This window comes from Oryx dammah, unplaced genomic scaffold (assembly GCF_014754425.2).
Source record: "Oryx dammah isolate SB20612 unplaced genomic scaffold, SCBI_Odam_1.1 HiC_scaffold_26, whole genome shotgun sequence".
Lineage (NCBI taxonomy): Eukaryota > Metazoa > Chordata > Mammalia > Artiodactyla > Bovidae > Oryx > Oryx dammah.
This window is the reverse complement of record NW_024070210.1, coordinates 40,555,273-40,582,494: the sequence shown is the minus strand read 5'-3', so window position 1 is coordinate 40,582,494 and position 27,222 is coordinate 40,555,273. Positions and strand designations below refer to the sequence as shown.

General features: G+C 38.1%; 2 protein-coding genes across 3 annotated transcripts in view; both read right to left on the bottom strand.

The window, feature by feature from the left end:
• Positions 1-20,206, bottom strand: part of SLC12A1 (solute carrier family 12 member 1) — a 90,070-nt gene extending 69,864 nt beyond the window's left edge. Inside the window, exons 1-5 of one of the 2 annotated variants that reach the window (XM_040226463.1) lie at positions 19,595-20,206; positions 11,291-11,422; positions 11,056-11,131; positions 5,078-5,173; positions 2,117-2,256 (exon numbers count right to left, since the gene is read on the bottom strand). In XM_040226463.1, coding sequence (XP_040082397.1) covers positions 2,117-2,256; positions 5,078-5,173; positions 11,056-11,131; positions 11,291-11,422; positions 19,595-20,014 — 864 coding nt within the window. In that variant the 5' untranslated portion in view covers positions 20,015-20,206. Of the gene's footprint in view, positions 1-2,116; positions 2,257-4,436; positions 4,533-5,077; positions 5,174-11,055; positions 11,132-11,290; positions 11,423-19,594 lie in introns of both variants that reach the window. The other variant, XM_040226462.1, reaches the window with a different exon arrangement.
• Positions 20,207-26,036: 5,830 nt separating this feature from the next.
• Positions 26,037-26,430, bottom strand: CTXN2 (cortexin 2). Its single transcript, XM_040226461.1, has one exon. It carries the CDS (start codon positions 26,379-26,381, stop codon positions 26,136-26,138), a length of 246 nt encoding a protein of 81 aa, XP_040082395.1. The 5' UTR covers positions 26,382-26,430; the 3' UTR covers positions 26,037-26,135.
• Positions 26,431-27,222: the final 792 nt, after the last annotated feature.

Sequence of the window (27,222 nt, the reverse complement as noted above, 5' to 3'; positions counted from 1 at the left end):
TCTCCTTGCAGTACAAGGGACCCTCAAGAGTCTTCTCCAACACCACAGTTCAAAAGCATCAATTCTTCAGTGTTGAACCTTCTTCACACTCCAACTCTCACATCCATACATGACCACAGGAAAAACCAGAGCCTTGACTAGGTGGACCTTAGTCGGCAAAGTAATGTCTCTGCTCTTGAATATACTATCTAGGTTGGTCATAACTTTTCTTCCAAGGAGTAAGCGCCTTTTAATTTCATGGCTGCAGTCACCATCTGCAGTGATTTTGGAGCCCAAAAAAATAAAGTCTGACACTGTTTCTACTGTTTCCCCATCTATTTCCCATGAAGTGATGGGATCAGATGCCATGATCTTCATTTTCTGAATGTTGAGCTTTAAGCCAACTTTTTCACTCTCCTCTTTCCCTTTCACCAAGAGGCTTTTTAGCTCCTCTTCACTTTCTGCCATAAGGGTGGTGTCATCTGCATATCTGAGGTTATTGATATTTCTCCCGGCAATCTTGATTCCAGCTTGTGTTTCTTCCAGTCCAGCGTTTCTCATGATGTACTCTGCATATAAGTTAAATAAGCAGGGTGACAATATACAGCCTTGACGTACTCCTTTCCCTATTTGGAACCAGTCTGTTGTTCCATGCCCAGTTCTAACTGTTGCTTCCTGACCTGCATACAGATTTCTCAAGAGGCAGGTTAGGTGGTCTGCTATTCCCATGTCTTTCAGAATTTTCCACAGTTTATTGTGATCCACACAGTCAAAGGCTTTGGCATAGTCAATAAAGCAGAAAGAGATGTTTTTCTGGAACTCTCTTGCTTTTTCCATGATCCAGCGGATGTTGGCAATTTGATCTCTGGTTTCTCTGCCTTTTCTAAAACCAGCTTGAACATCAGGGAGTTCACGGTTCACATATTGCTGAAGTCTGGCTTGGAGAGTTTTGAGCATTACTTTACTAGCATGTGAGATGAGTGCAATTGTGTGGTAGTTTGAGCATTCTTTGGCATTGCCTTTCTTTGGAATTGGAATGAAAACTGACCTTTTCCAGTCCTGTGGCCACTGCTGAGTTTTCCAAACTTGCTGGCATATTGAGTGCAACACTTTCACAGCATCATCTTTCAAGATTTGAAATAGCTCAACTGGAATGCCATAACCTCCACTAGCTTTGTTCATAGTGATGCTTTCTAAGGCCCACTTGACTTTACCTTCCAAGATGTCTGGCTCTAGATTAGTGATCACATCATCATGATTATCTGGGTCGTGAAGATCTTTTTTGTACAGTTCTTCCGTGTATTCTTGCCACCTCTTCTTAATAACTCCAAGGTTAGGAGTTAAAATTTTTAGAGATCCATTCTAGCCACAGCTTTTGAAACTATTGTAGCACTAAGTAAAATTATGGGTATGTACACTTATCACGTTTTGTTTTTTTTGTGTGTCAAGGGGAATCCTAGAGAGATGAAAATGAGTGGTTTCCAATGTGAATATCAAAAAATAAGTGCTACTCAGTTAAAGAACAAACTATGAGCTATACAATCCACTCATTTATTCATCTGATTTTCAAATAGAGGTACTATTACCTATTGAATTCAGTATCTGCTATCACTTCCACAAAAGGGGGACTGGAAGCTAGCTCATACACTAGTTAATTAATGTGCTCACATACATACCGTCCAGATGGAGCACCTAATGCCCAGTTTCCTACAGTGAGTCCTAATGTTTGAACTTTCTTTCCCTTTGGACATCTGTAACCATATAGTAATATTGATGCTGACAATAATGCTCATTATTTATCTTTTCTTTCATGTTTTGCCCTGTATTTTATGTCCATTATTTCATTTGATCTGTACCACATTTATATGAAAAACATAGGACAATATTATTAACCCATATTATGGATTTGAAAAGCAAGGTTCAGATGAACAAAAGGACTGGTCCAAAATCTGTCAGCTGGTAAGTGTGAGAGCCAGGACTCTAAGAAGTTCTGGTGCCAACTATATTCAGCTTCCACATTCTGCACAATAAATCTATTTCCTCTTATCTTGTCATAATGATATCCCCTAGTGCCCTGGAAAAGCAAATTAAACCGAATTATCTTGCTTGGATAAAGAGAACAAAAGCTTTTAATTACCTTAAGAAGATCTACTACAGTCTCAGCAAATCCCACCACATACATAGCAACAGCCACTGCATTGGCAAAAGCAAAGATCAAGCCTATAGATCCACCAAACTCAGGCCCTAAGCTTCTGGAAATAAGATAGTAGGCCCCACCTGAAACAAGAAATGAACACGTTTTATACTGACGAACTGCTAAAGGATTTAGTTTATATGACCAAATAATTTTGACTGAGAACATTTAAAATACTAACTATTCTAATTTTTTATTTTAATAAAAATATTACAAATCCTAGTAATTTTAGAAATCTTGTGTCAACTTAATGAATAACTTAGCCCTTCTTTGACTTCTGTGTATAATCTACAATAGAACTATCTTGACTAAATAAAATCTATCAAAACCCATATACACAAATGCTACAAATAAGAATATAGCAAACTTTTCTTTCAAATTCTTTGTCTTTTGAAAACATAAAATTATTTGTCTCTAACTTCATTGGAGAGTTCAGATTAATAATTTCATATCTGAAATTTCCAGAAACGGGCAGGCACAGGCAGAAAATGAAGTAGGTAAATTTTATCAATCTCATTCAAGCTTCATTTCTGGTATAATTTTTGGTGTATATTTATTACATTAAAATTGATAATTATATAGTGCTATGTATTATCCACTTTATACATCAGACTTAGTTTTGATTATTTTAGCTCAAGAAAGCATGGTTATCCCCCAATACCCATATGTGAATGGGGGTGGCAAGTGGGAAGTAACATACAGAGAACTTAGGATGATTGCTTCTCTCTTGGACTTTGAAAAGGAAGTTCTACAGATGGCTGTGTGCTTCTGGGTATGAGAAAGACTGAACCAGAATGGCTAATCACCTTGAGAGTTCTCAGAGAAAGGTCTGAGTTCTGAAGGCAAAAATAAATAGTTGTTGAAAGGCCTAGGTGACTGGATATTATCACAGACCGTGTGAGTTCATGACTTCCTGTACTGAACTATTGGTAGAAGAATGACACTGAACACACAGGCCTACAACCAAAACTCTCTCTCACTGACACCTTTTCACTGTTTCCTCCCTAGCAACTCCTGTGGGTGAAGGGGCAACACCTTCTCTATAAATGTAAATTTTTATTTGGGTTGGGCAAATCCTCATTATGTCCATTGTCCTGATTACATTAAGTAAATTAGCAGCCAATTACTAGACTTGGTCGAGGAAGAATGGAAGTTTGAAGAACAAACTTTCCAGCCCAGGCCCACATGTTCCTGGATGATTTGAAAGTAACCGTTGGCCATTGGTAGCATAGCGCTGGGGTGAACTCTGAGGGCTCACTGAATGAGAAGTGTCAGCAGTGTCAGCTGGGATGCTCAAGGAGACCCCTTCTAAGAGGGCCTGGGGAAGAGCCAGCGGGGCTCATCCAAGGCACAAAGAAACCATTTATTTCACTTTAACACATGCTTTCTTTCTAGACAGATGGTCATTCTCTGCTTTATAAACATGATCAATCACAGGAAGTGGGCCCAAAAAATCTTTTCTGGAGAGCTCTTAATTTTTGGTGAAAAGAATCAGGCCTTGCTATTTAAATTTTGGATTATTTTGTTTTGTTTGAATCCTTTGGGACCTAATTATCAACGTACAAATTTTACTTCCAACATTAAACCAACTCTAGACATCACTACATAATCAAAGCTTGTAGTCACAAGTGCATGGATTGGCTTACCTCCTCTTACCACTCCATTTGTGCAAATAGCGGACATAGAAATACCTGTAAGTGTTGTCACTACCACACTCAGGCCGATGATGATGACTCCAAGACCTGAAAAATCCCCCAAGAAAGGTGTTTGGCTCCAGGACTTCAAGAAGTCACCGATAAGTACTTCAGGAGGCATCAGTTTGAACCTTGTCAAGGAATGATCTGTCTCCCCATGAAAAACCTGAAATGTTCTAAAAGATCCCATTGCATCCAGGTATAGGAAGGTCTAGAAGGTACCTGAAATGTACTAAACTTTAAAACTGAAGTTGTGTTGAGGAATCAGTTTTCAAGAAACACCAGCTGGAGTTGTGCAGTAGCCTGAAAAGTAAAGCATTTACCCAAGGAATTTGTGCATACGGACTTGACGACCTGCAATGTGCCAGAAAGGATGGTTAGACAAGAGACTGTAGCTGACCAGAGTAGACGGGGGCTATATAGACAGTACCTTATGTTTTCTTCTGGGTCCAACTTCAAGAACATCGAGCTACTTTCTTGTTCCCACCAAAAAGAAGTAAAGTATAATAAAAAGTTTTTGCCTACCCGTAGCAAGCAGTGAGAATATTTAGATGTCTTAGAAATTTTACCTCCACGAACAAACCCGTTAGTTGCTATTGCAGAAGTTGATAACCCAGTAATAGAAGTGACCATGGTGGAAAGAAGAATTATGAGAACTCCAAGACCTGTTAGCAATGAGAGACAGAAGATATCACATTTTACTCTTCTTCCTTGGACTCCCTATTGCTGCAAACTATACTGCTTTGAATTTAAGTTTTCACATCCAAGCCTTTGGGCCCCGGTGGAGTTCCTTCTTGCTAAAAAGAAACTGGTTTGCCTGGTATAAAGATCAAGTCAGAGAACTGCTCATTGTGATGAAGGATGGTCTCCAAAAGTAAACACAATCTAAAATGCGGCCCTGGAAAGAAAAAAGTTGACTTATGCTGGTGTCCTGAGAGAGAAGTTACCCTGGTTGTGAAAAGAGAAAACATAACATTTGACCTTCTCTTTTGCTTGAGAGGAACCTGAGTGAGAAAGCCGGGGTTTTGACAAAGGTTAAATCCTTCTCCATTTTTCTTGCATCTCTCTTGCCTGGCAGGGTAAAAAAAGGAAAAAAAAGGAACCAACTTGGATTACCTTTGAAAACACTTCAGAAATGTCAGTGGTGAACTTTTTGAGCCTGTGTTGCCTTTACCTTACAAATGATCATGCGGGTCACAAGTTTAATTACCTCCTCTGACATATCCATTTGTAGCAATAGCAGAGGTGGATAAACCAGTGATACCAGTCACTGTCACGGCTAAGCCGATGATAATCACACCAAGACCTCAGTTGAGAAAGGAAAAATAAAGGCAATTAAATGGTGGAATAATCCATTTAGATTGTTTACAAAAAAAGTCAGCAAGTCTAGAGTAATCACCAAAGGATCTCCTCTTGAGTTTAACAAGTTGGTCTGGAAGCCATCACAGAGGAAATGCTCAGCTTTGAAGTTTTCTGCCCATGGTAACACAGATCCAAGAAACCCAAGACCTAAGATGTGCAGTACAAAGTTGCACCTAACTGAGCAACTATGGCTGGTCAAAATTTAATGTGAACCTCACTGTTTATGAAGTTCTAGACACCCAGAAACATAATAATTGGTCTGAACAATCCCAAGCTCCTAATATTATTAGTACAGGGTAAATGTTCAACTATCTTTTTATGTATATTTGATTGTGTAGAAGTGGAAAATCATATATATTAATAGTATAGAAAATTGTTCATCTGGCAGATGACTAAAGTAGAAAGAATCAAATCAAACTGCATTTACTTATTGGCTATGTGAACTCTGATAAGTTACCTATTTTCTGAGCCAGAAATGGAAATGAAATTAGAAAGAATGTGTGTAAAGTGGCCATGTGTAAAGAAAGCAGTGGCATGTGTAAAGGCAGAATGCCTGTGTAAAGTACCATAGTGCATATAACACAGTACATAATCAAAGGTGCTGCTTTTTAATCATATCCACAGTAGTTGTAATAGTTATTGTTTATTAAAAGCCAACTATATATCCAGCTGTGTTAGGCAGTATGTGAAATGCAACAAAAAATGAAAATTAAAAAAAGCTGCCCTCAAGGATCTTATGGTGCAAAATCTTTTACTATGAGAGGGAGAATGTAGACCAGAATTCAGAGGAAGGCAAGGCTGTTCTCAGTTTCAGGGAATTCACAGCCAGGAGGACACTGAATGTTAGCAGAATATGCTGTTGCCAAATTTGCCATGTTAGCATAAAGATTACTCTGAGCTAAAGACAACTGAAAAGAAGCAGACATCTCCCCTTATTTGCCTAAAGGCAGGACATAAATTTGTAAAGATGTCTCCTTTTTCCTTTCTCCTGGGTATAGTTATCAGCTAGAGACTGGAGACAGCTGGAAATGATACTAGAGGAATCTACCTAGACTTTACCAACTAGGCCTTATCTTCCACTGCTGCTGCTACTCCTGCTAAGTCGCTTTAGTCATGTCTGACTCTGTGCGACCCCAGAGATGGCAGCCCACCAGGCTTCCCCATCCCTGGGATTCTCCAGGCAAGAACACTGGAGTGGGTTGCCATTTCCTTCTCCAATGCATGAAAGTGAAAAGTGAAAGTGAAGTCGCTCAGTCGTGTCTGACTCCTAGCGACCCCATGGACTGCAGCCCACCAGGCTCCTCCGTCCATGGGATTCGCCAGGCAAGAGTACTGGAGTGGGGTGCCATTGCCTTCTCCAATGCATGAAAGTGAAAAGTGAAAGTGAAGTCGCTCAGTCGTGTCCGACTCCTAGCAACCCCCTGGACTGCAGCCCACCAGGCTCCTCCATCCATGGGATTTGCCAGGCAAGAGTACTAGAGTGGGGTGCCATTGCCTTATCCGTATCTTCCACTAGTTCCCCCATATATTTGCCTTTCCACAGTGTGCCACTCTAGACATTCAGTCTTTTCCTTTGTCTTGTTATTTCTCTAAAAATGTGTTGTTCTTTTGCTCAGATGCTTGTATAAGACCAAATTCTAACCACCCCTTTGAATTACTCATCACTGAGGATTCCCATTTATAGGCACAATGGATACACATGTTAATAAACTTCTGATTGTTTTTCTCTTATTAATCTGTATGTTGTCAGTCTAATTTACAGGGTACTAGCCAATGAGCCTAAGATGAGTAGAGGGAAAATTGTAACTTCCTCCCCTTCACTGAAGGCTTCCCTCATAGCACAGTTGGTAAAGAATCCACCTGCAATACAGGGGAACCTGGTTCAATTCCTGAGTTGGGAAGATCCCCTGGAGAAGGGATAGGCTACCCACTCCAGTATTCTTGGACTTCCTTTGTGGCTCAGCTGGTAAAGAATCCGCCTGCAATGTGGGAGACTTGGGTTTGATCCCTGGGTTGGGAAGATCCCCTGGAGAAGGGAAAGGCTACCCACTCCAGTATTCTGGCCTGGAGAATTCCATGGACTGGAGAAGTCCATGGGGTTGCAAAGAGTCATACAGGACTGAGCCACTTTCACTTTCATCCCTTCATTACCTTCCTCAATGGACCAGTCCTGTAGAAACTATCAGTCATGTCCAACTCTTTTGCAACCTCATAGACTGTAGCCTTCCAGGCTCCTCTGTCCATCGGATTTTCCAGGCAAGAATTCGGGAGTGGGTTGCCATGCCCTCCTCCAGGGGATCTTCCTGACTCAGGGATTGAACTCGCTTCTCCTGCATCATCCTGCATTGCAGGTGGATTCTTTACTGCTGAGCCAGGAGGTCAACCTTAAGTTCAGAGAGAAATTATAGGCTCACAGGCACTGACATCATGCTGGCTGCAGCAGCTTACCTGCGCCTGTTTGGTGTGTTCCCTGACATAAAGTGAATGCTTCATAATTGTTATTGGTAGGCTCTTTTGTTCCAAGGATGTAAGAAGGGTAGTCAGCTAAGAGAGGCTGTGATCTTTCTGGCCATGCCCTAGACGAAGGGGCGTGAAGGGAGGTTAAGAACAAAAATGGGAACGAAGTATTGGAAGCTGGCTCTTTTGACACCTTCGGTTATATTCTGGTTCTAGCTGAAGTTTCTAGGCTCTTTTACAGTTTAAAATGCAGTAGAAAGACGCTAAGTTGGGCATGAGATGCAAACTTCAACTATATTGGTTTGGCCCCTAGAGTATATCTTAAACACTTGGTGTTATAAGAAATGATTGCACTAAATTCTGTGTATCTTTTACAGGGATCCTGTGATGAGCATTGCCTCTATATCACTGTGCAGTTTCAGGTCTGTGTGCCACTAAAGATGGTTTCCTTTTATTTTTTTTGCTCATTAACTCTTGATGTTGTTTCATAGCAAATGTTTAGCTTACCCCAGCAACTGGACTGAATCATATAGTTTGCATTTCATGATATTAAAACTAGTCTGACTTTTAGTATTTTCCTACCTTTATATTCACTTTGCCTTTATTTCTGAACAATTCTTAATTTATCCTTTTGCATTATGTATATTTCTGTAAACTATTTAGAATCCTGGTATAAAGTATGCATTTAAACAGCAAGGGATTTGCATACATCTCACAATCAAATATAAAATCCCAGGGTAAAAGCAACTTAGAAAACATCAGGTTCATCCACAAACTTGGGTCCTTGAACCACCTGCTTCAGGAAATGCCTGGGGTGCGTATTTAAAATGCCCAGACTCACTGACTTTGAATCTTTCCAAGTGAATCCCAGGATTCTGCAGTGTTGTAACTAACTTCCCAGGTAATTCTTATGCACCCTGCAGTCTGAAGATTATTGAGCTATCCTCAGCCTATCTCAGGAGAAGGCAATGGCACCCCACTCCAGTACTCTTGCCTGGAAAATACTATGGATGGAGGAGCCTGGTAGGCTGCAGCCCATGGGGTTGCTAAGAGTTGGACATGACTGAGCGACTTCCCTTTCACTTTTCACTTTCACGCATTGGAGAAGGCAATGGCAACCCACTCCAGTGTTCTTGCCTGGAGAATCCCAGGGATGGGGGAGCCTGGTGGGCTGCTGTCGATGGGGCTGCACAGAGTCGGACACGACTGAAACGACTTAGCAGCAGCAGCAGCAGCCTATCTCAATCTGTGTCTGCCTGTTAAGGAAGATTCTTAGGCTTTATCTTCAAAGAATTGATTGGGAAACAATTAATCCAGCTCCCTAATTTTCAGACGAGAAAGTGAAATACACAGAATATAAATGACTTGCTTCAGTCTCATCTGCTTTTCACACCCTTCTTCCTCACTTGATGGTTAAATTTATTGGATACTACATGCTCCAGCCAAAGTGGTCAAGACAGAGAAGAAGTAGATGGCATTATCAGCTCATTCTAGCGTATGCTTCTGGGGACGAGGCAGCCAAAACCTATGGCCCCATAATGGTTACCCAAGGACTATAGCTGCCATTATTCCTGGCTACAGCTTCCTTCTGACTTTGTTTCCAGAGTCTGAGCTTGAAAGTGTATTCAGGTTTCTTCCCCAAGCTCCTCATAAAGCAAGAAGGGAGTATGGACTCATTTGTTTTCTTTCCCAATAAAAAGAACACAAATGGGACCCAGATAGTGACTTAATCAACTCATTCAGTTTTAAGACTGTAGCAAAGTCCAGTAAAACTGAGTAAGGTTGATAGTTAAGTTTCTATTGCTCACTAAAGTCTATTTTCTCAGAGTAAAGAAAAACCAAAAACCTCTATTCATAGAAAAACCCAATGGACACCCATTTAGGTAGAACTCTACTCTCTTCTTAAGTTAGACTTGACTACTTAAATAAAAGATCTTTATTGAAATAATATTGATATCTGAAAGTATAATAAACAGTTTAGCACAAGATAAAATTCTTCATACTCCGCAATAATCATGAAGCTGGATTGACTGGAAAGAATAATGTGAGATCTGATTAAAGTTCAGATTATTGCCCAAACATATGGGTTTCAAATAAGCTGCATTCAAAACAATCACTCTTGCCCTGGGCCACACTCACACCTCCAAACAAAGTATTGTTTCCTGATGATCTCAATAAGTTACTAAACTGCCCTTAAAAAACTAATTTTGCATGAAACCCTGGAGCAACAACTTGGCAATATTAAGATGCAGATTTTCCATGGAACAGCATAGACTTATTTTGAACCCGAGGCTGTAAGTGTTCATTTGATATGCATCATAAAGCCAGCAAGCAGCCTTTTGTCAGGCACCCAGCAGTTGCCAAACATGCAATAAGGAAAAACTATGGGAACTGGTTCCAACTCTTTCTTTCTCATGTTAAGTTTCTGGTGATTCTGAATCTGTTTTGAGGGGGAAAGGCAGTAAATAATGAGCAAGTACCTTTTATATGTGAATTGAGACACATTTTGGCGTAGAATCTGAAAGCACATCTGAACTTCTATTTTCTTGATACTCATGATTTTTAGCTATGCCCCCCCAAAGTGAATATATAATGTATTTTCCATATATAGAGAACACCATTAATTTTTGTCACATTGAATCAGAAACTTCAAAAGCATTCAAATAAATTTTCATATAAATTTAAGTAATATACTCTCAATAAAAATATTTTCCACCAAAAACAGTACTTTAAATGGAATATAATATCTAAAAACATCAACTAAGGACTCAAAATCATTTCAACATCATACACTTTCCATTTAGAAAAATTAGCAATAGTTATTATCTTATTTATTTTATTATCTATTATTTAAACTTCTATCTGGCAATACTTCATTAACCTTTGTTTTCTTACTTCTTGTACCTGAAAGTAACGCAATTCTTTTTTTTTTTTGGAAATTCAGCATTTTTATTAGTCAAGTCACATTTTCCCCAGTTTTTCTACAAGTTATTTTTATTTGGTGAAGTTTTGCCAATAATCATAAAGGGGGATACTCTGATGAATGCCAGTATGTCCCCAAACACGAATATATTCTTTAAAATGGATGACTCTCTATATACCTGTACACATAAAACTCTATGAAAAGATGAAATATTTACTTGAGCATTTATCTGGCTGGCAAGCTGGAAAATTCCAGCCTCCCAGGAGTTAACCCTTTACCTTTCCTCCCTGACAAACATTGACAGAAAGGCAAAGTAAAAGAGCCCAAATGCAGATTAATTCTGTGACCTTCATCTCACATTCAGCATTAATGGTGAAAACAAGTTGCTTGCTGAGGTTTTAATTTACATTGAAAAGTCTGTCGTGGGTGGTGGGGGGAGTGCTTACCGATTCCAGCTTCTCCAACAATCCAGGAGAGGCGAATGAAGAGCATGACACCCCAGATATTCAGCATACATCGTACCTGTGGGATGAAGGAGCATGAAGAAGGACGTGAGAAGTGACAGTGGGGCAACACCCAGGCATCTTTGTGACTCCTGTTTTCAGGCCTTGTTAGCACGTAATACAGTAGGACATTGAACTGATAGTTTTCATTTGTGTATATATAGAGGAACTTGCTTACCAGCACACCTTTCACCCATCCAAACTTCACAGCACCAGCTTGGTCTTCTCCCTTGTTTTCAGCTTGTTCATCTCCAGGTGTCCCTTCACCGTTAGCAACCACATCAGCTGAACCTGGGGCCACTGATACATTCTACATTTTTATAGATAGCAAAAACATGATATCTGGTCAATACATGCTTCCAGAAACTTCCAAAGGCAAATCAAAATAGTTGACATAAAGTGTGAGTCAAAAAAGGAAACATTCTAGTCATTTTAATAATATGATTTTTTTTTTGCCCCGGAAGATGATGTGTTCATTTTGTGGGTGATTTTAGGCACCACTGAGACTGCAAGGGTGGTAAAGGAAAGTGGGCAGTTCTTCTACCGGTGAGAATATTACCTTAGGGAGAATGATCAGAGATGGATAGATTTAGAATACAAAAAGATGGAAAGAAGGAAGAGGGGGGGTGCAAGGCAGGTAAGAAAGATTATCAAGACTGAATGAGGGGTGGGGACTTTCCTGGTGGCACTGTGGTTAAGACTCCGTACTTCCAATGCAGGCCACAGTTTTGATCCCTGGCTGGGAAACTAAGACCCCCACATACTGTGGGGTGTGGACAAAAAAGCAAAAAAAATAAAAAAGTGAATGAGTCTTTTATAAGGCAAAGTAAGATGAAAGTTAACATTCCTTACTAAAGCAATGTTTGGCCTTCTTTCCATTAACCTCCCTGGACTTCATTTTATCCATCTAAAATAATGATAACAAAAATTCTCCACTCATGTCAGAATATCTTTAAGAAGATTCAATAAAGGAACACATAGAAGTGTTTCGTCTTTTTTTTTTTTTTTTAGGTTTAGAGTTTTCTTCAAAGGTGCAAAAAGTGTATGACTACAAAAATGCTACTCCTGTAGGGGAATTTTCTTCCAGATTTGATATACCTTTGCCTGAGAATTGTTGGATGTGCAATAGTATTGTACAGAAGGTGAGAAGTCTCCCTACTGACTACTAGAAAACTAGTAGAAATAAGAAGTAGTAAGTCCTACAAAAAAAGATCAAAACCTTTACTTAGTTTTTTTCCCCCACTGTGGCCTAATTTTGAAAAAAGATCTTCCCTGTCAGTTGAATAGTTTCGAGAAGGAAATAGCTATGTTTCTTTCAAGTTAAGAACAACTTTCTAGCTTTTCTTTTAGATTTGACTGAATAATTTCAGATGTGCCCACTTAATTTAGCCTGTCTAGCACTTCACTGACTAATGGTTAGACTACACCCCACTGAGCTCCCCAAAAGCAATCTTCCCCAGTAAGGATTTTGAAATTATTAGGGGAGACTTTTAGATTCAGCAGTTGATTATGTTATTAAAGAACAACTTTATAAGGACTTTATTTGGGAACAACTGAAGCTCTTGCTCTTGCCATGCTCAAGGGTTCTTGCTTCTTTGGGCTTTAGTGTACCATTAGCATGGGAAAGTCCCCTGGAGAAGGCCATGGCAACACACTCCAGCATTCTTGCCTGGAGAGTCCCATGGACAGAGAAGCCTAACGGGCTGTAGTCCACAGGGTTGCAAAGAGTTGGACACAACTGAAGTGATTTAGGACATATCATTAGCATACCCACTGTAAGATGATCCTAATATGGACTATTTAGTCAAGTGATTTTGACCTTTTGTCTCTTTGTAGAAGTCCTTTAAGCAAGGATTTCTCCCAATTTTGTTCTCTATAAGACTTTTTTCATGACACTATTATGCCACTTAGGTAATCAATGTAATACGTGATAGGAGTTATTGTATGTGAACTGAACTGGAAGAGATGTGAGTTACGTCTTAATACAAACCAAGGACCTGCCATAGAGCAGGCCATCAATAAACAGTACTGCATTCATAAAGTGGACTTGAAGGCTACCCAATCTCTACCACTTAAGAGCAGAGAAACTCGTCTCTTATCCATTCTTGCCTCTTGTTTCTTTTTTCTTCTTTCCCTATTGGGTATTCCATTTCTCACTATTTCCTCTGTGCAGGCCACATTAAATAAGAGATAGAAAGGGAATGTTTCCCAAGTCAGATCATCTTATTCTTTTCTGACAGCATTAGGAAAAAACTGAATGGCATAGAAAACTGAAAGTGATAGTTAAAATTCATTTCTGAATTATTTGAGAAATATTTCCATTTTGAGCATACTCAATCCCTACTTAACAGAGCATTGAAACTGACATTATATACTCGTATCAGTGTAAAGTATGGATAAACAAAGTCCTTAGAAACAGGCTGAGCTGGGCAGAAATTGGTGATCTATACCAACCACAAATGTAAGACATGCATGTAATTAAAAAATTTTTAGTAGCTAGTTCAAAAAAAGTAAAAAAAGAATTTAGTAAAATAACTTGGGTTCAGATATGGATCCTTACATTTAAAAATATATTTAATTTTTGTAGAATATTTTATGTTCCATATCAGCAATATAAATATTCATTAGCAGTAGAGGCACTCCATCTTATAGGAGAGAGCTCAACCACAGAATGTCTTAATAATGTACTTTACTTAATAGATCTGTATAAAATACTATCATTTCAGCACTAATCATTATAAAAATATTAACAAAATATTTTGTATTCTTTTTTTCCAAACCATGTCTCTGAATCCAGTGTGTATTTTACAGTGATAGCACACCTCAGTCTGTGCTAACCGCTTTTCAAGTGCTCAATAGACACATGTGGCTAGAGCTATTATATTGAATCTCACATGTCTATACAACACAGTCAATTTCAGATGGATGAAATACTTGAAGTTGTTCTCAAGTCAATTAAAAATTCCATTTTTTTGGAAAGGATTCTACACTTGTAAGGCAGCTGAGTAGGTCAAATGTAAATTTTATTTTGTGTAACTGGAAAAATCAATGAGAGTGAGGACTTGAGGAATGTGTTAAAATATTCATGAATGTTGAAGAGATTACTTGGTTAGGAGTTTCATTTATTTGACTTGATATGAGAAAAACTTTCAAAATTGTCAATATTCTAGTTAATAAGATCCCATGGCCAGACCATCAGCAGCTACTCAGTCAGGGAGAAAGTAATTTCCTCTTTCTGGGTTAATTAGGGAGCCCATGAGACAGAACCTTAGTCACGCACTTTTTAAAGGCAATCTTCGGACTGAAATCCATGTTTCCTGATTAAACTTGAACTTGAGGGTTTGGTCCAGGAAATTGCTCTGCTCTTCTATGAATTCTAATGGTAACTCTGACCCTTAGATATGGATTAGACTACCAATTATTGTTTAAAAAAAAAAAAGTATTTACAAAGTAGGCTAAAGGGTAAATAAAATATCTAAAATTTCTTCTTAAATGAACATTTTTATCTGATAGATGCCCTTCTGGTCACAGTTTAACAGTTCTTCAATTTATCACTAGGACTTCACAATGTGTAACAAAAATAATATTCTATGAGGTCATGTCAAGGAAATAATTATATAAAAAAATTAGTAAGCAGCTATCTTCCAAGTTATTCAAAATTTGAGACACTGTAGGATCTATAACTCTCTTAGGTATGTTCTACCTGCTAGAGTCTCAAAGTTTTAAATATACCACAGTGGGGAAAAATCCCTTGAATGTATATTTATTCCCTGGATAATAAAGGTCTGATAGCAAATTCTTAAGTAGAATCCATTTCCATTCCTTGCTGTCATGCGGAAACTGAAAAATCTTTGTCCCATATAAACTAGGAGACTCAGAATCTAGTTTGGCTACACAATTAATTCAGTGCTTGTCCTCCAGCAAGTTATTTAAACTTTCCTGGATACTGCCAATGAGGTTAAATCCAATGGGTTTTCTAAAAATCTTACTTTGAAGTAGTTTACTCTAAGGCAAAATCATTTTTCTGTTTGCCGTCTTTGTCTTCTAACATGGCAAAGCAAAACCTGGTTTCACTCTTTAATAAATGCCTCCTTTGTAAGGCCAAACAGCAATTATAAAGTTAACTTATCATCAAAGTATGGAACAGCACTTCAGTTCGAGGACTTGTAGAAACTTCATGGCTGTGAGCTATAACAGTGGGCTGGCAGACTCCTGGCTGCTGCACGTTCTTGGGACCAAAGTCTCAAAGACTCAAACTTTTATGATTGCTGCCTGAAACCAGTTTTTTCCTCCATACTTTGAATTAATTTGTTTGTTCACACTCCATTACCATAAATGATGACCCACAAGCTTTAATAAATGCATTTTAAATTACATAGCTTTAGGGAATGATTATTTATTTACCAAGAGTTTTACCTGTGCATTAAGTATTCAGAAAAGGTAAAGGAAAGAAAGAAAGAAAGACCATCTGATTAAAGGCTTTCCCCCCTCCAATACTGATAAACTAGTAAAGATTCAGTCATGTGTGGTTTAAGTAAATTGCTACTGGATTTTTCTAGGTGATTAAAGATTGAATTATTTTATTTAGTATAAAATATGTGATTTTTCAGACCTCTGAAAAATGACAAATGGCTTTCTAGCTATTATCAAAGAAGAAAAATCAGTATATATACTTCTAGTATTTATTAAATATTTTTCAGTGTGCATTTTACTTTTTAAATAAAACGTAAAATAAAAATTATCTGGTGTAAAAATTACCATGACCATCATTAATAATCATTTACTAAGTTTGTACTCATTATAAGCAACGTGCTAGACTTTGTCTGCATATAGACTCTAATATTTACAAGCATCCTGCAAAATCAATTGATATTATATAACTTGTAGGCAAAAGGAGAAGGTGGGTAGTAGAGGATAAGCTGCTTGGATAGCATCACCAACTCAGTGGACATAAGTCTGAGCAAACTCGGGGAGACAGGAGAGGACAGAGGAGCCTGGTGTGCTACAGTTCAGGGGTCTCAAAGAGTCAGACACGACTCAGCGACTGAACAACAACAACTTGTACAGTACTGCAAGTAAGGGATGAAGTAATTTTTCTCTACTTTTAACCAGAGTTTTCAGATATCCGTAATTCATGACCTCTAGTATAGGCATTTAGCTCTTTACCACACAGAAAATGAAAAGGATTTCTTCACTGTGATATCAAATCATTGAGATTACAAATTCTGTCAATATCTATCACTCCTGGAGTTCTATTTAAGATAGAGACTTAAAATAATGTCTTTCAAGCCTATTTTTCATTTTACCTACTAGGACAAGCTTGTCATGTAATTTTTTTCCAGCTTGGAAGCTATAATCAGGATTTGCACAAAATCCAACTGATTTCTGACTAAGTATGTTCTGCCATTTATTATGAATGTACCATTCCTACATGGCTTTTAAAAGCATGATTAGGGATCAAAAAAATCTCTCTTCACTTATACTATGTCAGTTATTTTCTACTTTTAAATTATTGAAGTAAACACTAAAAGTTATTTTTTTGCATACAAAATCAGTGACATGTCTGAGTATTATTATATAATATTTGTTCTAGTGATCATTTCTATTTGTGATTTGAAGAACCACCATAAAGTTGTCAAGGACCACAAGAAGGTGATAGCATGCTTACTTTACACGGCAAGTCTTCGTGTTTTATTTGGGAGGTGGGGGGAAAGCAGGGAGAATAGCAGAATCAGATTCACTAGCAAGGAAGAAATGAATTGAAGAAGGCCCAGACTGTTAATGTCTGAAGGACAGCACAGAAGTGGAACATGTGGAACAGGTGTTCACAAGTTCAGCAACACCGGAATGGCCCTGGCTGTGTGAATGTGCCCATTGTAGATTCGCTGATTATATTCAGATTCTGCTCCCAATTTGGTTATGTGCGTAGTTCATGATTTAATCAAACTGAAGTACCCTAGATGAGGGTCTTCCCCAGTGGCTTAGCGGTAAAGAATTGACCTGCAACGGAGATGCAGGAGATGTGGGTTTGATCCCTGGGTCAAGAAGATATCCTGGAGCAGGAAATGGCAGCCCACTCCAGTATTCTTGTTTGGAGAATCTCATGGACAGAGAAGCCTGGCGGGCTTCTGTCCATAGAGTTGCAAATCGTCAGATAGGACTGAAGCAACTGAGCACTCTCACCTTAGATGAGGATCAAGTTCACAAAAAGAATAACTATACTGGTTCAGAATGATTATTCAGGGCATTGAGACTAAATCTAACTTTTAATGTATTTAATTTGCTATTCCTTCATATCTGAGGAAAAATCTACAAGTTAAAGCCCTTAGTCTCATCTTTTAAACAATAATATGATATTTCAGACAGTCATCAAAACTGTCAAATGCAGCTGTGACATTTCTCCTGTTCAGTCATTCAGACAGTTTTCTAACAATAGTGCCCTCAGAGCTTTTCTCCCCTTATATAAATATTTATTCAAACCACGGCTTTGCAAGTTGTAAATCAGCCACTTTCCTCTCTGTGGAATATCAGTCCTAAGAACACTGTGAATTTACACCATTTCCTTTTAATAGGGGCTTTCCTGGTAGCTCAGCCTGTAAAGAATTTCCCTGCAATGCAGGGGACCCTGGTTCAGTTCCTGGGTTGGGAAGATCCTCTGGAGAACGGACAGGCTACCCATCCTGTGGCTTAGACAGTAAAGAATCCACCTGCAATGTGGGAGACCTGGGTTCAATCCCTGGGTTGGGAAGATCCCCTGGAGGAGGGCATGGCAACCTACTCCAGTATTCTTGCCTGGAGAATCTCAGGAGTTAAAATTTTCATTTCTTCTGTTGTAAGTTGGAGAAGGGAGTGAGAATATTTAAATTTTGATGGCAATTTTAACAAAGTATGCAGCTTTAAAAATTATCATGTGTAATGAGGTAGGGGACAGTGGAATAAAATTTTAAGTCTGCTCGTTTTACTTTCTCAGGATAAATCAAAATCCCTTTATAATGTTCTAAATTTCTCTTTCTGCCCTTCCCATGTCTCAGAAACTCCTTGTGCCCCTTCTTTCAACCTTTTTTCCCCTCTTTTCCTTCTCCTTTTTCTTTCTTCTCCTTTCCCCTTCTCTCACATAGAAAAGGAAAATGACACCTTAGTCTGATTGGAGCTTCAAATTGCCTGGCTTCTCAACAGTTTTTCTCAGGGCTGCCATTTTGTCCAAAACCACTACATTGCTAATGTCTTTTGATTAAAGCACCAAATATCCCAGATTAAATCTAAATCTTATGTCTATAAATAAAGCAGCCATTTAGCAGAATGTTGGTGATATAGTACACCGCCCAAGTAAGGTCTGGTGGGGAGAGGGGTAAATAGACAGGGCATAGCTCTTTGTCTGGATGTTGCTTAGTCTCCAGAGTTAGGACCCAGGGTCCAGGATCCTGAGCAGCCAAGGGGAATTGGTTATGGAGAGGGATTTTCCTGAGGAAAGAAAGATGAGCAGGAACTAAGGGGAGCTTTTCACCTTTATTAGAATCATATTAGCAGTATTCCTAGAATCCCTGGAGTGGACAATCATTTAATTTAAAAAAGGTTGAATGAATGAATGAATATGAAAAGAATTGTTCCAGCCATTTTTTTTCTCCTTACCTTAAACCCTAGGCAAAAGTAGAGTGCATCTAGATATGAGACAAATAATTATTCTTCATAGTAATTAATTATATCACATAAAGAGTGCTATTCATTCCAAACTATGTTCCAGATGAGCAGTAAAATAAAGTGCATCAATATATTTTAGAACAAGTTACAGAAGAAGACATCTACTAAGCTTACATGCTTTGCTAAAGATTAGAAAAAGTGCTGCCTCATGTGTCTAACAGCTTGGCCATATTCCTTAAATAATGAAAAGTTTAGCCACTTCTGCTTCTTCTTTAGTAAAATTTAATTTAGTTACTTTTATATGCTTAAGTGCCTTCAGTAACCTTGGGCAAGGTTTTGAAGAGGAAGGGATAAAATGCTGATCATATACATCTCTTCTCTCTCTTTAAAGAATATAAAAAATACCCATGTGCTCTAAAGTCTATTTGCACAGTATTAACTACAGCAGGCACCAGTGATTTCTTTTTTTTTTTTTTTTTTACAACTGTTGTGGAGGCATTAATACCAATGTGAAACCAGCTTAGTATTCAGTTTGACATGCTTAACCAAGTGTGAATTGAATAGATAATAACTGTAAACAAGATCCCACATATTGCCTAACTTTCAGAATTCATTTTTTAGTTCTCTTTCCCAGCCACTAAACGTTTGTGAAAGACCTTTTGTGTATCTTCTGTTTATTGCGAACTAGGAACAGTTGTATGAGTGAGATGGACAGTTTGCCATAGACCTCTTCATTGGACACTTTTACATTTATAAATAAATTTATAAACCTTATAAGGTTCTTATGGAGCAGGGAATCACCTGAAGGAATAAGGAGGATACTTGTCTGTACCCTTAAGCTTACCTTTGCAAGTTGCTCGTGAATGTCCAGCAGGCTGGGTCGGTTGACCTTGGGCCCGCTAACACTGCCGGTGTTGCGATAGTACTCGATCTTGGGCACAGCATCCACAGTGTTGTGGCCAAAGGTTTGTAGGTAGTATGTGTTTGTGTGAGAATCGTAAGCGTGAAAACTGGCATCTGTTTTAGCTGTTTCCCCAGTTTGGAGGAAATTGTCATAGCACTCCTGATTCCCAGGCCTGAAGCTGATTCTAAACCTATTCTGGCCTTCATCCCCAAAAGAGGTCTCCTCATAATGCGGAGGGTCAGCGTTGTCATTCACAGCGGCACTGCTCTCACGGCTCTCGCTTATGACATTAACTTGAAAGCGATTGGTATTACTGGGCGTGGAATCCAGAAATACATTGGAAGAGTTGTTCAGTGACATCTTCCAAATAGATTTTTCACTAAGCTATTTTATGGTTGTTTAAAAAAATGTGTAGATTTGCTCTCCAAAACAAACACTGAAGTGCTACATTAGGGAGCTCTTGACTTTTGTTCTAGAACAATGCAACAAACAGATTCTTGATATATTGTCTCCTATACAATCTTCAGAATGTTCTTCAAAGCTGTCATTAAAAGAGAAAATGAATCTCATTCCAGGTAACATAAATATATTTAAGTAGGGTTGAGGTATGAGGGAACAGTTTTCTTTCATAAGACTTACAACTTTAAATTCATTTCCTTAAAAATGACCTGTCTATGAACTTGGTAGCTCAGACAGTAAAGAATCTGCCTGCAAGTCTCTGCAGGAGATTTGGGTTCGATCCCTGGGTGGGGAAGGTCCCCTGGAGAAGGGAATCGCTACCCACTCCAGTACTCTTGCCTGGAGAATTCCATGGACAGAGGAGCCTAGTGGGCTACAGTACCTGGGGTCACAAAGAGTCGGACACGACTGAGTGACTAACACTTACACTTAGGAACCTTAGTTACCTAAGCAATTAAATCCTGTAATAAATAACTGGGGACGTGCTTCAGCAAACAGAATTTCCAATGGAGTCATTAAAATGCCACCTGCGTTTCTAGTATTTGCTTGTACTCAAAGCAGGTGGATTCAATATGACTTTAGAAAAGATGAAATTCTACCAGACAAATTGAGTGAAGGCTGATGAGAATATTCTCAGCCTGAAACACAGTACATTGACAGTACTAAATGTGGAAACTGGAAAGTATATTATGATTGATATTAACATATATTACATCATGAGTAAATTTCTAAAATATTTTTAGAATTTCTAAAGAAAAGTTCTTGTAGGGTTATAAAAATATATCCTGTCAAGATGTCTCTGAATTCTTGGATCTTTTACTAGTCTTCAAAATATTTCATTTGTTCATACATTTGTTTGTTTAACAAATTTTATTATGGAATCTTTAAAAAACAGGAGTATTCAGGGTAAGGAAATACATCTTAGTCCTTAATAAAGTTATATGCTATATCTAGGCAGAATAATTATGCTCTACTGATTCCCTTTAATGAAATATTCTCAATTTTTGAGAGGTTTTTATTTGACTGTGAGATAGATAGACTACATAATCATTTTCACAATCCACGATATAATCCCATTTTAGAACGTTCTTTCATTAGAATAATACCTTTATTGATATCTTAAAATTTGGCTTTTCAAAGAAAATTCAACAAAGATAGATAATACAAGAAACAAACAAATAACCTTGCTTCTCCCCAGCAGCTATTTCTTTGAATTAAAGGAAAAAAAATCTCAGCTTCAACTCCAAGTAATCATTCCTGGGGAAATAATAAGTGAAACTATTACCTCTTTAGTTTTTATGGAACCTCTCACTTATCTTCATAGCCCTTGACATCCTCCCCTTTACTCCTCAGAATCCACTTTACAGCATAATTTTAATTTTTACCCTGCCCAGAAATATTTAACTTACCACCTGGGAGCCTTCTTCTCAGGAATCATAGCCTTCAGCATCACCCAGGCATATATGAACCACTTAGCTCTCACTCCCCGCCCCCACCACCCCAAACATTAGGCTTCTTCTTATTGGCTAAAATCTTCCTTGAAAAAGATGACCAAGCAATGATTGGCCTGAAATAATACCACCCAGCCATTAGCACAGAAGAACCTTGAGTTCTACATCAACTTGTAACCAGGAGTAAACCATTAATCCCTTTATACAGGAAGACAAATAGTTTCTTTAATTCATAAGGGGAGTTGAATTGCTCAACAGCAATCATCCAACAAAATATGAACTGTGCTTCAGTTAAGGTTAAATAAATAGAATCTTGTCATTTCATTTCACATGATTCCTAGTGACCTCCTATTTTTAAGGATTTGCAGCAAAATATAGGCCTCCAGAGATAATTTCTATACTTTGCAACTAGAAAATGGTATTTGAGATTATTTTATCTCATGTATGGTAGATATTATCTTGATACTTCTCTGATTGGGAAATGAGCAGATAGAATATGATCAATGACTTATTGACAATTATTTCTACTTAATGGAGAAACTCTTTTAAGCAAGAATCAAACTATGGGTAAGTTTTTCAGTGGCACTGCTAAATGACCTTTTTACCTCCACCTGGCAAACATTTTTTTTTTTTAATCAAAACTGGGTTTTGAGTTTTGTTGCAGGAAAGGTTTTGCTCAAATGTGTGAGGTGGTGCTTATTAAGACAGCACAAAGAGTTCCTCCATGCAGGTTCTGTCATTGGTTTTCGGTCAGGATGATTGAAGGAGTCCTCCTCATGTTTTATTAGAAACGATTCAAGTGATTTCCAGTTGTCTGAGTAGCACAGTTGTGGTGTGATGCAGAGAGTAGGAGAAAGTCTCTGAAGTCAGGGACTTGATTTACATCCTGGTCTTGCCCCTTCTTATCTATGTGAGCTCTGGCAAGTTAGTCAACCTCATGGTGCCTTAACTTTCTCATCTGTAAAGTGCAGTTGTGAACAATACTGTATTGTAGACTTAATGTTAGAATTAAATAAGTTAGTTTGTGTAGAACATTAATGTGCTAATTTCAGAAAACACCAGTTTGCACTTGGTGTTTTCTTTTACTATTTTGACAATATTTTCAATTCACTGAAGACTTTTGCAGTCGCATCCAAGGGTCTGATGTAAATCATCAGAGGTTGGGATAGGTACTATGTCTATTAAAATAGGAGGAATGGTAGGTGAACAGATATCAGATTGTACAAAGGGGTCTACAGGTACCTATGTAAAATGCCTTAGAGGCTCTTAGATAAATGTCACGTTAATAAGTCAGGCTAATGTCATGAGACTATATCAGAAATTGAGACAGAATTACATGGAAGATAAAGACCTATAACTCGTTTTGCTCTTAAAGGCCACTGGTGCAAAGCATTTATCTGTTCAACAAAGAGTTCTGACTTCCCATATAATAGACAAAGGGAGTAGTTGCATTTCAGACTCAGCTGAGTGAAGCCAGGTGTTTAGATCAGCTAAGATGAGGCTGGGACCTAAAATAAGTCCTAGTCACTCACCCTGGACAGAACCTATGAACTTATCTGCAGTATTTCTGCCACCTCTAGCCTCCCTTTCCTTCAACTGTTCCCTCAACTCCAGCCCTCTTTGAGGAGCCCATCTATTTATTCCTCAACCTTTTTCCTCTACCAAAGACTATGACTGCCTCTGATAGCCATCAATTTCCTTTTTTCTTGCTGACTGACTACATGACTACAGGGTAGTGTGAATTGGTTTTGGTTTTAGTCTTACATCAACTAGACACTTTCACTCAAAGCCTTTTATCTTGAACTGTGAAATGAAAGTCTTTGTTCTCCATTAAGGGGATTCAGCCATTCTGGAGCAGATGGGAGATGGTTTAGGGGATATGGATGAAATTACACCATCCATAAAGCCAACCTGGAAAGGTCTTTCAGACAGGTGGGTAAGGTAACAGGGGAAAATTGTCTAGAGGTCCTCTCTGTCTTTTTTTGTCCTCCTTGCTAGGGCTCTTGGGAATTGGCATCTACAGGATAATCTGACTATAACATTGAACATCTATTCCTAAAAGGATTAGAATTTCATGAAATTTCCATGTGCTCCATGCTGTAACCATCCTTTATATCGAATTGTTTTTGGCTCTGAAAATACAGATGCTAACATTTCCTTCCGATAACTTTCCCCGTGCCCCAAAAGGCACAAAATAGTCTAAGGCACAAAATAGCCCTGAATGAATGTGAATGAAGACACTTTTGGTGAAAAGAATTTCTCTTTAGTAGAATTAGAAATAATATAATGCTAAGGCAGGTTTGATAATATCTGAAAAGTTTATGGGTATTGAATATTCAGAAACAATGCTCATACTTTACAAAGTTTTTTATCTTTGGTTTTTGGAGTCTTTTTTCTTTTTGAAATAAAGATCTGTCCTTGTTAACATAACAAGTCTAGTCACCAAAATGAAAGGTCTTGTTGGGTGTCTTCCTTGGGAGGCAAATGGAGTATCTGATACTTGGGGACGTATCTTAGTGAGTACTTCAAAAGTCTGGGTCACTAAGGAGATGACTAGCATCACGGACATTTCTAGCTTTCAGTGTGTCCAGCGGACTTCACTCAGTGACCTGTTCTGGACCAAATTACTAACTGGCTACAAAGTATCCTAGGTTGACACTCCAATACATAGTGGGGTTCAAAGAGTCTCCTTAAGGTGTGAGTTTGGTTCAGAAAATCTATAGCCAACACAGATGTGTTCTAAATCTACTAGGAGATGAAAAGTGTCAGGGATTCTCACTGAAAAAGCTGATTTTGGAGTGCCATAGACCTGGGCAATAATCATGCTATAAAATAAGCAAGAAGAAGTGTTGAGGACAGTGAACGTACAGCATGATATCTATAAACAATGACTATGACTTCGAGGATAGTTTAATTTCTAATACAATCACTCCATTGCTTGGTGACCTTTGAAAGTTACTTAATCTCTCTGAGCTTCAGTTCCTCATCTGTAAAATTGAAATAATAAAATAGAGATATAGTACCAAACTGAAAGGACTGATGAGAGTATCAAGTTGCATAATAAATGGAAAGCACTTAATTTAGTCCTAACTTTCAGTACATATTAATCCCCCCCCCTTTTTTTGGTGTGTTTGGCAGGTCTGTATTCTCAAGTGACACAAATATTTTTGCATTATTTATCTCCTGGTGTATGCCTCCGTTCATTTATAATGGATAGAATTTTGTAGTTGGAAATAATTTAGAATTACATAATTTTATTTTTTTAATTTATCAAATGAAGAGAATGAATACTGGGGAGGTTGAATAACTTAACATCTAACCGTTGCTTCTTAAGGTTTGATAATCTCTTTAACAATTACCAATAAGGATAATTAATGATAGCAAGGTATATTTAAACAGTGTTTTCTGGTTTTCAAATTACTTTCCCACTCATTATAAGTCATTTGGCCCTCCCAGCATTCCTGCAAAACATGTAGAATAGTTTTCTTTATCCTTGTTTTACAGCTGTGGGACTTAAGTTCCCATTATATAACTTTTTAGGTCATAATGCTTGTTCTTGGCTAGACAAATATTAGAATTCAAATCTCAGAGTTCAGGCTTCTAAGCTGAAAAACTTTTCATGACATCTTAAATCTTTATTCATCTCAGTTCCCTGAGTTTCCAGGTATATTTGTAGAGTTTACAAGGCACTAGAATTAAAAAGGATGTTAAAGTCTCTGGTTAACCTCCTCGCTGAACTTTACAGAGGTGGGATGACTTGGCCAAGGTTGACAGCTATAATGGTGGCAGAATGGAGCCTGGACTTCTTATTTCCACTAGGTCACAATAAAAACTCCTTTTGTAATTTTATTTATAAAAGGGGAGGGGAGAGGAAGGGAGTATCACTATGATCCCAAGCTAGGGAATTTTATTGCAAGAGATTCTAGAAAAAGAAGAAATAAAAGGGTCAAACTGTGGTATTTTGGAATCTTTATGGCCTGTGGTTACTTGTAAGGTTTGTGTGAACATTGTTGACCTATGGCTATTATTAGAAAATACATATTCTGTTTATTCTTTGGAGTGAAGGGCCCTTATCTTTGACACCTAACTCTCTAAAGCAAGGGAGCCAAAGTGAGTAAGGAGAGGGTGTCTGGGTGTTGCATAGGAGCAGATACAGGGCTTCCCTGGCGGCTCAGACAGTAAAGTGTCTCCCTGCAATGTGGGAGACCTGGGTTTGACCCCTGGGTTGAGAAGATCCCCTGGAGAAGGAAATGGCAACCCACTCCAGTAATCTTGCCTGGAAAATTCCATCGACAGAGGAGCCTGGTAGGCGACAGTCCATGGGATCACAAAGAGTCGCAGACGACTGAACAACTTCACTTACTTACTTAATCATTAGAAAACTCAGTGTGAGGACAGAGGAAAGTGAAAAATTCCAACAGTGGTTTATCACTTACATGGAGAAATTAACCACACACATTTATTGAATTTAGTGAATGAAATTAGCTTCTTCCAGCACACTGAAGGAAATTACAACTGTGTCCATCATGTGTTCCAGCAGTATAACCCTAAAAACTGTAAAGCTAGAACATTCAGGCAAGTGCATATTCAAATGTCCCTTTATCAAACTCTTCTACTTCATCTTCCCATGTAGAGGAAGGCATGCTACTATATGGGTCTAACAGGATTTTGAAGCATCTGATAATAAGAAGTCCCAAGAAGATACACAAAATCCCAACAAAAGCGAAGCCAGTTTTCTGCTCCAGAGTCAATGAGAAAGCTGACACTTCATTGACACTCATCTTAGCTGAAGTGTTGCCACAGTAGGTACTACTCATAATTCACTGTCACATCATTTTGGGTCTTCAGAATTGCTGCTGAAGTCACCTCTTGGCCTAGATACAAAATTGGACTCACTTTAGTTTTATCCATATAAAGCATTAGACAGGTAAATTTTTAAATAAAATATGGTATTTTTCAAACTCATTTGACTTAACTCACAAAAGATATTTGAAATATCATCAAATATGGATCATCAAATTAGCATTGGAGATGCTACTTTTATTGTAGTAATTACAGAATTGCCTTCATGGACACTTAAAACTATACCTGTATACACTAAACATAAAATCAAGTATAAAGAGGAATAGTCAAATTATTAACCCTGAAAGCTTTTGATTTATTGCTATTGCTTCTTTGACCCAAGTTGTCATCTAATTTTCATTAAATTTTTGCATGTATCAATAAAGTCATAATAAATTTTAGGTATAAGCTGATCAAGCTCTCTAAAGTCCATGCTTTAAGGTCTATCTCCAATGCCATTTTTTCCTGATAGATTATGAACCTTTTAAATAGGTGTAATATCTTCATTTTTTTTACCCCCTTAGCTTTTAGACTTATATTCTTATAGTTTCTTTTCCACTACCACTTCATACACTAAATGCTAATTTTTTAAAGAGAGAAATTGTGTTTTTAAAACTATGTTAAAAAGAGCAATACCCAACATAGTGGCTTGCAGGTTACAAAGCCGCAGTAGCCATGGATGATTAATCATCTCCCCAACTCCTCCATTAGCTCTCACATCCTAATTAGACATAAAATCCAGGTTAAACAGCATGCTTTCTATGAAATTCAGCTGCAAGTCTAGCTCCCCAGACTCCTTGCCAACCAGATTCCCAT